This window comes from Schistocerca cancellata, chromosome 2 (assembly GCF_023864275.1).
Source record: "Schistocerca cancellata isolate TAMUIC-IGC-003103 chromosome 2, iqSchCanc2.1, whole genome shotgun sequence".
Taxonomy (NCBI): domain Eukaryota; kingdom Metazoa; phylum Arthropoda; class Insecta; order Orthoptera; family Acrididae; genus Schistocerca; species Schistocerca cancellata.
This window is the reverse complement of record NC_064627.1, coordinates 43,262,081-43,277,940: the sequence shown is the minus strand read 5'-3', so window position 1 is coordinate 43,277,940 and position 15,860 is coordinate 43,262,081. Positions and strand designations below refer to the sequence as shown.

Below are 15,860 nucleotides of genomic sequence, written 5' to 3'. Positions count from 1 at the left end.
TCCGGAAAGCATTTGCCGCGGTGCCCCACTGCAGGCTGTTAACGAAGGTACGAGCACATGGATCAAGTTCACAGACATGTGAGTGGCTCAAAGACTTCTGGAGTGATAGAACCCAGTACGTTGTCCTCGAAGCCGAGTGTTCATCAAAGACAATGGTATAGTCACAAGTGCCCCAGGGAAGTGTGATAGGACCAATACACAAATGATATACACAAATGATTTGTCAGACGGGGTGTGCAGCAATCTGCGGTTGTTTGCTGCAGATGTCGTCGTGTACGGTAAGGTGTCAACATTTATTGACTATAGGAAGATACAAGATGACTTAGGCAAAATTTTCAGTTGGAGTGATGAATGGCAGTTGGATCTAAATGTGGAAAAATGTAAGTTAATGTGAATGAGTAGAAAGATCAGACTTGTAATTTTCGGATACAGTATTACTAGCGTCCTGCTTGACACAGTCAAATCGCTTAAATATCTGGGCGTAACGTTGCAAAGCGATTTGAGGTGGAACAAGCATGTGAGAACCGTTGTAAGGAAGGCGAATGGTCGACTTCGGTTTATCGGGAAAATTGTAGGAAGCAGTGATTCACCTGTAAAGGAGTCCGCATATAGGAACTATGGTGGGACCTGTTCTTGCGTTCTGCTCGAGCGTTTGGGATCCGTACGCGGTCGGACTGAAGAAAGACATCAAAGCAATTCAGAGGTCGGCTGCTAGATTTGTTACCGTTACGTTCGAACAACGCGTAAGTGTTACGGAGATGATTCGGGAACTCAAAGGGAATCCCTGGAGGGAAGGCGACGTTCATTCCGAGAAGCACTACTGAGATACTTTAGAGAACCGGCATTTCAAGCTGACTGCCGAACAATTCTACTGCCGCCAACATACTTGTACATTTCGCGTAAGGACCACGAAGGTAAGATAAGAGAAATTAGAGCTCATGCGGATGCATATAGACAGTCGTTTTTCCCTCGCTCTATTTGCAAGTGGAACAGGAAAGTAAATGACAAGCAGTGGTAGAGTGTACTCTCCACCACGCACCGTACGGTGGCTTGCGGAGTATCTATGTAGATGTAGATGTAGATTTAGAAACCGTCCTCACCCAATGAATCCATCAGCAACTTGCAACCCACATACCTGCCCCCAGTACCTAATTGGCTCTCATCCCAACTATTCCATCGACGACCAACTTATCTCTAATCAACTACATAAACGGAAATCCACCATATTTGTCTCCCCTGATATCCAAAAAACATCTCACCACTCAAATTATGGACTGTTCGTCAAGCTAAAAACCTACACACTCCCACTCGACTATGTCTACCTTATAGCATTCTTCCTTTACCACTGTCATCATAGATCACCCTCCCACATATTTCGCTCCACTGTAAGTGTGCCTCAAGGTTCTATACTGGCACTCCTCGTTCACATCCTGCACATTTCAGACGTTCTCAAACAAACGCCTTCCACCTACCTCCTCCAACATGCTGACGACACCGCTTGCCGGCACTCGCCACTCCTTTCATCTTTTCCACAAGTCCCTTGGAATTCTGGTAAATACACAGAAAAACCAAGTCGCCGTTTCTGTGGTCCAGTTTTCCATCTCTTCATCTACAACCACCTTATACCTTCGATTGAAACAGTAAATTATGACAGAAAACTACGATGGGGGCTACATCCTTCTAGCATTACCCTCACCAATAAAACCATCATCTGCCCCATCCTCACCTATCCAATCGTTGCTTGGATCTCTCCTCTCATAAATTCTACAAGTATATTGAAATCTTGGAAAGACCAGCACTCCGCCTTGCCTTCCACATCTGCCTACCTTCCAGAAATTGCATCCCATACCAGCTCACCCACATTCTACAGATTCTTCTCTTCCCAGAGAACCTTCGCATCCAATACATTAATCACAAAAATCAGCTATGGCACTCAATAACACATCCACTAATCGATACCCTACTGCGCCACTACATCTATATTCCACCTTCCGTGCACTTTCATGCCATATTCATTCGCCGGAATCTCAACCAACCCCTTACTCCCCAATTAGAATTCTGTCCCGAAATCTACCCCTATTTCCAGCCATAGTCACAACGTTCCACTCCACTCCACCCATTCATCTTTCTCCATCCCTGCCGGTCTCGCTGGCCGAGCGGTTCTAGGCTCTTCAGTCCGGAACCGCGCGACTGCTACGGTCGCAGGTTAAAATCCTGCCTCGGGCATGGATGTGTGTGATAGGTTAATTAGGTATAAGTAGTTCTAAGTTCTAGTGGACTGATGACCTCAGATGTTAAGTACCATAGTGCTCAGAGCCATTTGAACCATTTGAACCATCCCTCTTCCCCCACCTTGATAACTTTTACTCGCTACCTGTGGTTCCAGAGGACCATATAGTCACACTCACCATCCCACCTCCATCATGACCTTGATCATTTTTGTGCGTCATCACCATCAACATTGTAGCATAGCGTCATTCATATTATGATCATTGATTATGTTGTAAAGGTAATACGACTTCATCTACTCAGTTTTAAAAATTCATCAGTGTTGTACACCAACGCGCATTTTAAGAAAATTATCATTATTGATATCTGTTTTTATGTATTTTAAAACATCTTTGCAAGTTGTGTAAACTTTGACTGAAATGTAGTCTTATCCGCTGCCAGTCCATCGCTTCGTAGGGAAATGAGGTAACAATAAAAAAAAGATTCACACTACCAGACAAAAATTAAAATCCAAAAGTATAAATGTATTTATTATTTGTTTTACAACAAGACCTTTATAAATATCAGTGGTTGTTGTTTGCCGTTTAGTTTCGTGCAAAGATATCAATGAATACAGATCTGTCATGAATATGGACACAATATTATTCATTCTGATTGATATTCTAGTTACTTACCATTTGCGCAGGTGATATGAGACATGTGTATTACGCATAAGTTCATTTTTACCTAGCTTGAAACAGCGGAACAAAGAAAGATATGAGGATTTCGTTGACTTCAGAATACGAAATTACTTTCCTTAGGTTTACACCATCCTGTAGAAAAGACCTGTCACTAAGTGCGTCAGGTTTCTAATATAAAATGTCTCAGAGAACAGTCTTGCAAACGAATAAATGGACCAACTTCTGAGGTGGAATGAGGCCTCATGACGTTCTCTCTACCAGTGTACTGATCTGTAGGAAACTGGAAAGGCATTTAGCGGCTAGCTTTGGAACAGTTTGGGTTCATCCAATGATCAACAACCGCGTTAACTGACTCTCCTGGTTTTGGGATTCTTGACATTTCCTTCCAAGCCATTCCTGTCAGTTTTGCCACTTGTTCCACAGCTTGTAGGTATTTGTTGTAATGTTTTGAACGTTAATGTCTCATCAGCACAAATTTCGATCGAAAGTGACGGTTCAGAAAAATCCTTCACATATTTACAGAAACTATCGGTGTTTAACTTGCCTCTGAACCCCGTTTCAATCCACCTGTTGTAGAACACCTCCCCTAGCAGTACCATAGTGCAAAAGCAGAGGACAACTGCAAGAGCTATTAATGTAGACTTGAAAGGGGGAAGGGAGATGAAGGTGTTCTGCACCTCTTCTTCGTCCTCAAAATCCCATTCGAGGCTTCTGAGAACATCCCGCGAATATCGATAAAGCAGCGGCGACACCAGGTCTGCCTCATTAACGCGCAGTATGGCGTTGTTCAGGAGAGGTAACAGCGGGCTGCCCGTGGGGACAATCATGACCACGTTGTATGCAAATACATCGTCCGAAAGAGGGACAGCATAAGGTAGTCCTCTTTTCCTGCTGAACTTTGCTAGACTCATATGAGTGAGATATATTCGCGGCCCGAGGACACCTATTTTTCCTGAACGGACCATACGGTTGAAACAAGATTCGAAAGAAGAGCATTCTACACAGTATTTGGGGGCCACTCTTATATAATTCCTCGTTGTTTTGCAGGCAAGACCTGAGGAAAAAAATTCTTCCACGGTCGATATTTGCTCCTCGTAATTCGGTTGCATCATTCTGCTGGTGAGAGTCGACTGGTTGACGTAGCTCATCACCTGTGAGAAAAGCACCCACGAAGCAAAAATCGTTCTGGTTCTAAGGGTTACGGGCTGCCTAACCGGTACTGAGAAGACGACGCTGCAGAAATTCACGGAAGTGTGGCTAAATTTCTGATAGTACGAAATTTCGTTCTTGTCTGAACACAGAAAGGAGGCAGCCGAAAGCAGAAACTGTAATCCAATAATGGTTATCAAGAGGAGTGGTGGAATTATAAAAAAAGAATTCATCCATACAGGAAGTTTAGAGGCCCGTGGGACGAATACCGTCACCGAGTCTCGAAGGTAGGATACTGTTATTTCGACATTATGTCGGGATAGTATAGTCTCGTGAATTCCTCCAAAAGCTATGTCTGCCTCTCCAATTTCGACAACTTCTGTCCAGGAAGTATTCAGTGGATACGTCAGGTTATGACTGCCAAGTGCCACAGTTGTTATATTCAAAGATACATTTAGCATTGACGCAACAAGTTTTATTGTGAATATCTCGTATCCGGCTAAATCCGGGTCCTCTGTTACGTTTTCGTTGGTGATCGTCACAAAAGGTGGAACGTGATATGTAGCTGCCTTTAGGTGACATAGGTCCAGTTGTCGGGGCACCTTTTCGGGAAATAAGCTCGAATTCTTCCTGAAAAAATGTCGCTCTAAATCCCATTCGTCCAACACCGATAATTGAATTTCAGCATTCCTACATTTCCCAGAAGAACTATACGGAAACCAAGTGTACACGATTACGCTACTGACTGCAGCTAGCGTCTGTCCAGACAACAGTATTACGACGATTGTGCAATTTATGATATTTCTACTGTCGAATTCTCGAAGCATATCTGTCACTTTACTATGATACTGCGTGTTGACCGTAAGGAAGAAAACTAGAAACAGCGATCGGGGATTCCACTTTACAAAATTATTCGCCTGTTGCAGTAGCAGTTCCAGAGTTTCTCTTGTCCTGAGACCATCCCCTGTTATCAGGAGCAGTCCTCTGACAGTCGCTTCTGGCTCACTTGTCCTGTCACCAGGTGGCTGGAAGTTGATCACAGGCAGCTGTAACACTTTGAGAGCGACTGTCCGAAGGCCCCCGACGGTAATCGTTGGTAGCGGCGGCGCCAGGCGGCGCCTGCCTACAGGTTTTGGTGTGGGCGTTTCATCGCGCGTGAGGACCAGGAGCGGGCCATCGCCGAAGGGTGTCCTGTTCAAGACGGACTCCACAATGTGGCGAACTGCTGGCGGCGGTCCAGTGGTAGCCGCCTCATTCCACGCTGCTATCCAAGGATGCAGAACGACGCACACTGCCACCTGAAACCATAACGTGATATTGAGAAAAACGCTGCAATCGAAGGCAATTTCTACGCATAAATGATTCATTTAACCGCAACAACGAGGACTATATAAAATTTCATGGGGCTGGAAGCGAAAGACTGTTATTTAGGTCGGAAATACAATACTGGCCATTAAAATTGTTACACCAAGAAGAAATGCAGATGATAAACGGGTATTCACTGGATAAATATGTTATACTAGAACTGACATGTGATTACATTTTCACGCTATTTGGGTGCATAGATCCTGAGAAATCAGTACCCAGAACAACCACCTCTGGACGTAATAACGGCCTTGATACGCCTGGGCATTGAACAAACACAGCTTGGATTGCGTGTACAGGTACAGCTGCCCATGCAGGTTCAACACGATACCACAGTTCATCAAGAGTAGTGACTGGCGTATTGTGACGAGACAGTTCCTCGGCCACCATTGACCACACGTTTTCAGTTAGTGAGAGATCTGGAGAATGTGCTGGCCAGGGTAGCAGTTGAACATTTCCTGTATCCAGAAAGCCCGTACAGGATCTGCAACATGCGGTCGTGCATTATCCTGTTGAAATGTAGGGTTTAGCAGGGATCGAATGAAGGGTAGAACCACGGGTCGTAACACATCTGAAATATAACGTCCACTGTTCAAAGTGCCGTCAATGAGAACAAGAGGTGAGCGAGACATGTAACCAATGGCACCCCACACCATCACGCCGGGTGATACGCCAGTATGGCGATGACGAATACACGCTTCCAATGTGCGTTCACCGCGATGTCGCCAAACACGGACCATCATGATCCTGTAAACAGAACCTGGATTCATCCGAAAAAATGACGTTTTGCCCTCGTGCACCCAGGTTTGCCGCTGAGTAGACCATCGCAGGCGCTCCTATCTGTCATGCAGCGTCAAGGGTAACCACAGCCATGGTCTCCGAGCTGATAGTCCATGCTGCTGCAAGCGTCGTCAGGATGTTCGTGCAGATGGTTGTCGTCTTGAAAACGTCCCCATCTGTTGACTCAGGAATCGAGACGTGGCTGTGCGATCCGTTACAGCCATGCGAATAAGATGCCTGTCATCTCGACTGCTAGTGATACGAGGCTATTCCCAATAGCACGGCGTTCCGTATTACCCTCCTGAACCCACCGATTCCGTATTCTGCAACCAGTCACTGGATCTCGACCAACGCGACCAGCAATGTCGCGATACGATAAACCGCAGTCGCGATACGCTACAATCCGACCTTTATCAAAGCCGGAAACGTGATGGTACGCATTTCTGCTCCTTACACGAGGCATCACAACAATGTTTCACCAGGCAACACCGGTCAACTGCTGTTTGGGCATGAGAAATCAGTCGGAAACTTTCCTCATGTCAGCACGCTGTAGTTGTCGCCACGGGTGTCAACCTTTTGTGAATGCTCTGAAAAGCTATTCATTCGAATATCACAGCATCTTCTTCCTGTCGGTTAAATTTCGCGTCTGTAGCACGTCATCTTCGTGGTGTAGAAATTTTAATGGACAGTAGTGTACATTATTTTCCTTGACTGACTATTCAGTCGGTTCTTGGTAAAATATTTTATCTATTATGAATGAAACACACACAACACTGGATGCCATCAGTTCATAGAATTTCGTTATCATATCTTTTTGTAATTTATGGTCCTATGTACTGCTAATTGGACCACAGACAACTTGGAATGTGTGTACTTTATTTTCAATATCACAGTCAAATTAAACACTTATAACAGAGCCTAAATAAGAGATACGAGAGACTCTGCAGTATTGTAGAATATTACACTAGTGTCGTATGCATTTCATTCACAATCCTCTGTTACTTTAAAGCGCTTTGTTCCATGTCTCGCAAGTGAATACATTCCATGACATCAGCGGGCGGTTGCCTGCTCAGAACCCACAAACAAAATCATTCCGATGTTTTTCGAGGTCTTCATGAGCTCTTTTCCCATCCAGCTTGCAGTTCAGGATCTTTTGGAGAGTTCTGTGGCCTGGTATTCTCATTAGGTGTTCCATCCAATCAATGTACAAGATACTCTTGTATTGTTTATTCATCTTGAAAATATTCAATTCTGATCTAATTTCTTTTTTTTTTTTTTTTTTCGTAACCTAGCTTTCGATTCCACAAGGAAACACAGGGATCGCCATCACTTTATAAAATTTCATTATGATCTCATTTAGGTCTTATGTTCTGCTAATGGTACCACAGACAATTTGGAATTTGTGTACTTCATTTTTAGTATCATAGTCAGAACCAAAACTTTGTAGCACTGCCTAAATAAGAGATATCAGAGACTTCTTCTCTGAACTATCCAAAACAGTTTTTGATCTGACTGTATATTTTCCTCGTGTGCTATTATTTTCGTTTTACTACTAGCGATTTTAAAGTTGTATTTATTGCCTGTTATTGGTTGTGATTAGGTAGTTAATTTGATTGCGAAACACAGAGAAAGGAAAAAGTTGATGTAAACACCGTAATGTTATTTCCATCAAATTTTATCATATTTTTTGAGCGCCTTTTGTTGGTACTGTAGTTCTTACACAAATGTGAAGACTTTTGTAGTGCTGCCAGCGAAATAGAAGGAACTTCTTAGATTCGTTGTGGCATCAATGGATCTGTAACGTGCTCGTGAACGTATTAAGTCCAGTATAAGGGGAGAAGAATGTTAGGGTGCGCTCACCACTATAAATTTCCTAGTGATTCTGTGGTCTTCAATGTTGTGTCATATATGTTGATGAAGTTGTTTATATGGGGACCTCAACATAGTAATGAATCAAGTATGATAGTGAGAAATCTAGCCTGTGGTTTTCGTGCTATTTCTTGATTAGAAACCTTTCCTATGTTTAAAGAGCTTGGTGTAGTTTCCTTTGCCAACAGAGCCATTACACCGTAATATTACTAGTTCTACACCTTCTACAGCCTCCAGAGCTATAAGTGTGCTCTTTTAAAGGGGTACCTAAAATCACTGCCCAACAATAAAAACATTTCCTGAAGGTTCTGCAAGGTTCGCAGGAGAGTTTCTGTAAAGTTTGGAAGGTACGAGGCGAGGTACTGGCAGAAGTAAAGTTGTGAGGATGGGGCGTGAGTCGTGCTTGGGTAGCTCAGTTGGTAGAGCACTTGCCCGCGAAAGGCAAAGGTCCCGAGTTTGAGTCTCGGTCCGGCACACAGTTTTAATCTGCCAGGAAGTTTCAAAACATTTCCTGCTCTAAAACAAATTATTCTTGTGTAGTTCCATCTGCTGACTTCAAAAATAACCATAAAAATGTTAGATTAACCTTGCTTTGGAGGTACAACGACATGTCAGTTTTTTCCCGATATACATTTTACGTGTAATTTTGTTTCTGGAGTTGTTACTCGTGTTAAAGAACGGAACACAACTTTTTCCAGCTGTTTATAGGTTAAGAACAATCTTGATGTGAGTTTCATATTGCTTGTGTTGTAATTAGCGCAGAATAAATTCTCGTCACGCAAACGCAATCTGATACTTGTTATGAAAATGGACTATCAGTATTATTTTGGTATGAAGGTAGGGGACCAAGATAAATCATGGACTCAGCATACATAGTAGTGGCATAGTAGTGACACTTTATTAAAATGTTCATTTATTCTGACATCACAAGTTCTACTTAAGTTATGGTGTACTAAATGCATCTATTTTTTGTTTATGATACATGTACCAAAGATTTATAATTTTTAGAAAATAAAAAAAGTCGTAACTGACACTGATTTAAAAACTTCACAATTTTACATGCTTGTGCATGGAGGTACAATAAGGCGAGATGGCGCTACAGACTTACGCTGTATGTTGCTCGGAAGCTGGCGCCTGGGCGATTTAGATGCCACGAATCATGATTGAACTGATTGGGGGCTATTCATAGACTCCTCCAAACTTAGTATGGCAGTTGTATTAATTCGTAACGGCAATCGTCCTACTTCTACTCCTACTGGTCGGGTAGTTTGTTTGAAGGAGACTTATGCCAATAAGGCAGTCCTTGACTCAAGCAAATATGCTGAACACAAGTGGAAACTCTGTGGCGATCTAAAGTCACCGCTATACACTTAAGATGCAAATGGAGTACAGTGAATACTGCTGCTTTTTATGCATGCAGGACGGTAGGGACAGGAAATCGCATTATACTGAAGCAGCCTGGCCCAGAGACAAACTTAACTCTAATGAGGAACGTGTCGCTGCTGAGCCCCTCGTGGATACAAAAGGTATTGTTCTTCCGCGCTTTCATATAAAGTTTGGTTTGATCAAAATTTTTGTCAAAGTATGAACTGAGAAGGACAGACCTTTAAGTACCTACTAAAGAGACAGATTTATTCGTGAGTTTTTAGACAACAAACCAGATGAAAACAATTGGTGACAATACTTCTGGAAAAGTACCATCAACTCGGATGCAACAAGTGCCTTGAAATCCATTTTCTCCGCCCACTCCTAGTGCGCGCTCATAGTTGTGGAGATGTCTGTGATGAGCACGTTAAGGTTCTATCTGAACATTTCTGCAGTGGAAGAAAGATATCAGGGTCGTTGGAATTGAACAATACTTGCGGATTACTGCTGGAATGTGTGTTGGGATGCCTCGGAGCTCACAAAAGGCAATCCAAGTGACAACCATCTCGTAAAGCCACCACATGATTCTGTTCAGACTCACTCAACTGCAGGAATTCTTTCATCAATTTAGAACTCTTAGAATCTAACTGACACTAAGAAAATGGACTTTCAACGTTGTTGGCGTATGTAATTAAATTGTATTGTCTTCTCTTAATCCATTAAAATAAAACACTTTCATCACAGATACTAGGGCTACTAAAATTTTTTGTTTGTCTTATTTGTTTTTCTTAATCAAAATTTAGTATGATTTGACTTTTGAAGTCAAGGAAACATTAAATAATTTTTTTGATGGGCAGTGTATTTTGACCGGTAAGTTTACTTCCATCGTTCAGATTCCAATCATTTGCTCCTTTCTAGAGTGCATCCATGTGCGTTAGGGGTCCGGCTTAGATAGCAGATTCTTAACCACTGGCTTCTCACAAATAATAACTAACTGGAAGTGTTCTCTCTGTATCTCTTTTGCTTTTTCACAAATTCAGTTGAACAGATAGAATAAGTTGAAGCTGATGAAGCTGACTTGTGCAGAAACGCATGTTAATGGTAGTTAATTTGAAAGAATATTGCTGTACGTAAGTCGAACATTCCTCATGGAGTTAGAAGAAAGTGAATGTTAATTTGTCTGAAGAGTAAAATAATTTTTTTATGGTTGTACACATTTGTTCCTACAGCAGCTTTCTGATTGGTAATAAAGAGTGGAAGTAGGTGTACTTTCAAATTCAAAGGGGTTAGTGTGGCAAAAATTCGAAATGTTTCTTTTGAAACTCGCGAGGCTTTTGTACAAAACAAAACGAATAATGTATCAAATTTTGTGATGGAAACGACTGTGTGACTTGTGCGGAGCTGGCACGAGGGGGGGGGGGGGGGGGGGGGGCGTGAAACTTACTCACACATGGCGACAGCAATTTCCTTAATGGCACAGCAAATCGATATTTGACTGACAAAATGTTTCTGATGGAATGTGTCTAGACGTGTCAACTTTAAAAATGATGTGCTTACAGGCTTAATGGCTTAATGTTTCACGGAAATCTAATAATCAAACTAGGATTTAAAAATGATTATGTAAGAGAATTTTATGACCTGTTGTTGCTTTGAGTGAAGCATATTTCATTTTTTTAATCCCAAAAACGCGCGATTAACGACTACTGTAGATGATGTTCGTAATAGTAGAGTTTTCTTTCCATGGCCAGCGTTTGTCCCCTTTTCAAGCGACTGGCATTTGTTAGTGTCGTCTGTGTATGCCTCATGGGTTAATTAGTTAAAAAAATGCTGTCATTCGAAAGGAACTGAAGAGATCTCTAGATGAAAAACTTGTTTGCTCGGGTATAATACTTCATTTACTATTGTAAAGATAGATGTGGCGCAGTGGTTAGCTCACTGGACTCGCATTCGGGAGGGCGACGGTTCGAACCCGGGTCCGGCCATCCTGATTTCTCTAAATCTCTTCAGTCAACCGCCGGGATGGTTCCTTTGAAAGGGCACGGCCGACTTCCTTCCCCGCCCTTCCATAATCCGATGGGCCTGATGACCCCGCCGTTTCGTCCCCTCCCCAAAACAAACCAACCAGCCAAAGATGTGCGCTAATCTAGAGGTTCAGTTTTCCGTAGCCTCCCAATAAAAAATCAGAAACAGTGTAAGCAAGAAATTCCTCATATTTCAGATGCAAACAGAAAGTCTTCGTCGGGCCACACTTTTCAGGATTTGCTCGCTATAGTTTAGTGCTTCTCGTTGACAAGTATCATCCATATGTATACAAGGTGCTATAGAAGTTACATCTTACTTAGCAAGCAATTGTCTTTGAACTTGGGTCTACAGTTGATACAAATTTTTAAATGATTCCGTGCTTTCTGCAACATTTTTAATTTCAAGACACAAATGAATGTAAGAGTTCGAGAGGGGACATAGCCTTCGTTGCGTTAATTATACAACGACGCAAAAAAAAATCGCAACACCAAAAATTAACTAACGTAGAGTAACGAAATTTCGGGAATACATTTTTTTAAGTAACATATTTAAGTGATTAACATTGCAAGATCAGCGGTTAATGTAAGCGCGGGATAAGGCATTGCAAATGTGATATGCTGGTAATTTAATAACTGGTGTATCCGCCAGAATGGTGGAAGCAAGCATGCAATCGTGCGTGAATTGTCTTGTACAGGTGCCGGAAGTCAGTTTGTGGGATGGAGTTCCATGGCTGTTGCACCTTGTCATCGGCCCCTGTGGCCGAGCGGTTCTAGGCGCTTCAGTCAGGAACCGCGCTGCTGTTACAGTCACAGGTTCGAATCCTGCCTCAGGCATGATTGTGTATGATGTCCTTAGGTTAGTTAGGTTTAAGTAGCTCTAAGTCTAGGAGACTGATGACCTGAGATGTTAGGTCCCATGGTGCTTAGAGCCATTTTAACCATTTTTTTGAGCACCTGGTCGGTCAATACAAGGGCGTTAAGTGCTGTTTGTGGAAAACGCTGGAGTTGCTGTCCGATGATGTCCCATATGTGCTCGATAGATCTGGTGATCGAGAGGCCTAAACAACATGTCGGCATTCTGTAGAGCATGTTGGGTTATAACAGCAGCATGTGGGCGAGCGTTATCCTGCTGGAAAACGCCCTGTGGAATGCTATTCATGAATGGCAGCACAACAGGTCGAATCACCACACCGACGTGGAAATTTGCAGTCAGGGTTTACCACGAGGGAGCACATGCTATCATGCGTAATCGCTCCACAGACAATAACTTCAGGCGCAGGTCCAATGTGTCCAACATGCACACAGTCTGACTGCAGTTCCACAGCAGGTCTCCTTACAACCCATACACGGCGACCGCTGGTACCGAGGCAGAACCCGTTTCCATGAGACAACACAACACACCTCCGCCCTGCCCTCCAGTGAGCCCTGTCTCGACACCACTGACATCGTAAATGGCGACGGTTGGCGGTGCAATGCACTCCACAGGGCGCCTGGCTTGGAATCGTCCTTGAAGTAAGCGATTTGTACACTTCGTTCATCATAAGAATAAACCCGGTGTAAACAAATACAAGCGCCATGATTGGTCAGCAACCGCAACTCTCGTACACTGTCGTTGTTCTGCTTTTGGAAGTAGGTCCAACTTATGTCCCTTATTACCATGTCATAGTAAATGACAGTTTAAGACATTCTGATGTACCCTACTGGCCATTAAAATTGCTACACCAAGAAGAAATGCAGATCATAAACGGGTATTCATTGGACAAATATATTATACTAGAACTGACATGTGATTACATTTTCACGCAATTTGGGTGCATAGATCCTGAGAAATCAGTACCCAGAACAACAACCTCTGGCCGTAAAAACGGCCTTGATACGCCTGGGCATTGAGTCAAACAGAGCTTGGATGGCGTGTACAGGTACAGCTGCCCATGCAGCTTCATCGCGATACCACAGTTCATCAAGAGTAGTGACTGGCGTATTGTGGCGAGCCAGTTGCTCGGCCACCATTGACCAAATGTTTTCAGTTGCTGAGAGATCTGGAGAATGTGCTGGCCAGGACAGCAGTCGAACATTTTCTGTATCGTACAGGACCTGCAACATGCGGTCGTGCATTATCCTGCTGAAAGGTAGGTTTCCGCAGGGATAAAATGAAGGGTAGAGCCACGAGTCGTAACACATCTGAAATGTAACGTCCACTGTTCAAAGTGCCGTCAATGCGAACAAGAGGTGACCGAGACGTGTAACCAATGGCACCCCATACCATCACACCGGGTGATACGCCAGTATGGCGATGACGAATACACGCTTCCAATGTGCGTTCACCGGGATGTCACCAAACACGGATGCTGTAAACAGAACCTAGATTCATCCAAAAAAATGACGTTTTGCCATTCGTGCACCCAGTTTCGTCGTTGAGTACACCATCGCAGGCTCTCCTGTCTGTGATGCAGCGTCAAGGGTAACCGCAGCCGTGGTCTCCGAGCTGATAGGCCATGCTGCTGCAAAAGTCGTCGAACTGTTCGTGCAGATGGTTGTTGTCTTGCAAACGTCCCCATCTGTTGACTCAGGGATCGAGACGTGGCTGCACGATCCGTTATAGCCATGCGGATCAGATTCCTGACATATCGACTGCTAGTGATACGAGGCCGTTGGGATCCAGCACGGCGTTCCGTATTACCCTCCTGAACCCACTGATTCCATAATCTGCTAACAGTCATTCGATCTCGACCAACGAGGGCAGCAATGTCGCGATACGATAAACCGCAATCGCGATAGGCTACAATCCGACCTTTATCAAAGTCGGAAACGTGATGGTACGCATTTCTCCTCCTTACACGAGGCATCACAACCAGGCAACGACGGTCAACTGCTGTTTGTGTATGAGAAATCGGGTGGAAACTTTCCTCATGTCAGCACATTGTAGGTGTCGCCACCTGCGCCAACCTTGTGTGGATGATCTGAAAAGCTAATCAGTTGCATATCACAGCATCTTCTTCCTGTCGGTTAAATTTCGCGTCTGTAGCACGTCATCTTCCTGGTGTAGCAATTTTAATGGCTAGTAGTGTATTAACAGACATCAACGTGATTCTTAATCATACGTCAGCTACGTAATTTTTGTTTCAAAAAAATCGTGTACAGTCAGTCCCCTTAAACGCTACTTGTGCTCTGATTGTGTCGTTGTTAATACGTACTGTGAAAATGGATGACACTGCTTCCTGCTTCGTAATGAAACATGCGCACCGATCACCCTTAACGGCGAGGAATAAGTTGTTCTTAATGTTTTTCATAAGCTCGCAGAGAAAAATCAGCTGTAACGTTTTTCGAGAAACAGTACGTAATAAATAGTAATTATATTGGAACCATATGCGTGGTATAATAGGTAGCGTCATTGAATGATAATCACATTTGCTTTGGGGCAACAATACGAATCTCGTTGAGGTCTGTAATTTGTTTTCGGTTTGAATACCTAGATCATTTAAATATGAAACTTTCAAACATATGCTAATTAACTCGTAGTTAAACATCATTTAAAAAAATGCTTGTATTCTAGTTTCTAATTACATACCGCAAGCAAAACTCTAGTTTTCATAGCAAATATATATTCTTAAGTGTCAATATTCTATAAAAGATTGTTAAAGATTTCTGAAGTTAAGAGAACATTGCACAATGACATTTTTTGGAGCAAAATGAAAATTCAAATACTCTTTGTTTGAATACGCCGATTATTTTGTCAGATAAATGTTGTCTCACACGCGCCAATGATAAGCGTCCCAGAAACGTGAAAAACAATTATTTTCACGGCGTCGAGCACACCGTACAAATACTACATTTTTACAGCTGTGACCGTACGACTGTTATCTGAACACAATCCAACTATTCTAGGGCCAAGTTGAGGTATTTGTCGCTAGAAATAACAACAAGACATTTAAGCTGCCAATCGTAATGGAAATAATGGACGAAGCTTTGTGACACGTCACTGCCGAACGATGGCGAAACGCAGAACAGCACGTCATAAAGGAGGAGGAGGAAATGTGGAATTTTTGGTGGCTTGGGATCCTGTTGCTGATCGCCTCGTTATCAACGCAGCAGTACGGAAATGTATTCTTCGGAGGCTGATAAGGAAGGAATTCAGAGAGTACCAGAGGACTGACTGCAATATCTTCAGTGGCTTCAATATTTAACTCCATGGTAAATCAGCAGTGCGCTTTTACGCCAAGCATAGCGCATGCAGAAAAGAGACACTTGTTAAAGTCACAAATTTTCACCACTCTTGTTGTTATTTACAATACTATGTTAGCTAAGATCTAGGGCATCTTATGTTTTCCGTCAGGTCACTCAAGAAGCATACCGCCTGCATTTTGCCATATACACTCCTGGAAATTGAAATAAGAACACCGTG

General features: G+C 43.0%; 1 protein-coding gene across 1 annotated transcript; it reads right to left on the bottom strand.

Annotated features, from left to right (window-relative positions):
- Window positions 1–2,894: 2,894 nt before the first annotated feature.
- LOC126150560 (uncharacterized) lies at window positions 2,895–15,818 on the bottom strand. The gene is made up of 2 exons (XM_049915884.1): window positions 15,810–15,818; window positions 2,895–5,356 (listed from the first exon to the last, which is right to left on the bottom strand). Exons 1-2 carry the CDS (start codon window positions 15,816–15,818, stop codon window positions 3,254–3,256), a joined length of 2,112 nt encoding a protein of 703 aa, XP_049771841.1. The 3' UTR covers window positions 2,895–3,253.
- Window positions 15,819–15,860: the final 42 nt, after the last annotated feature.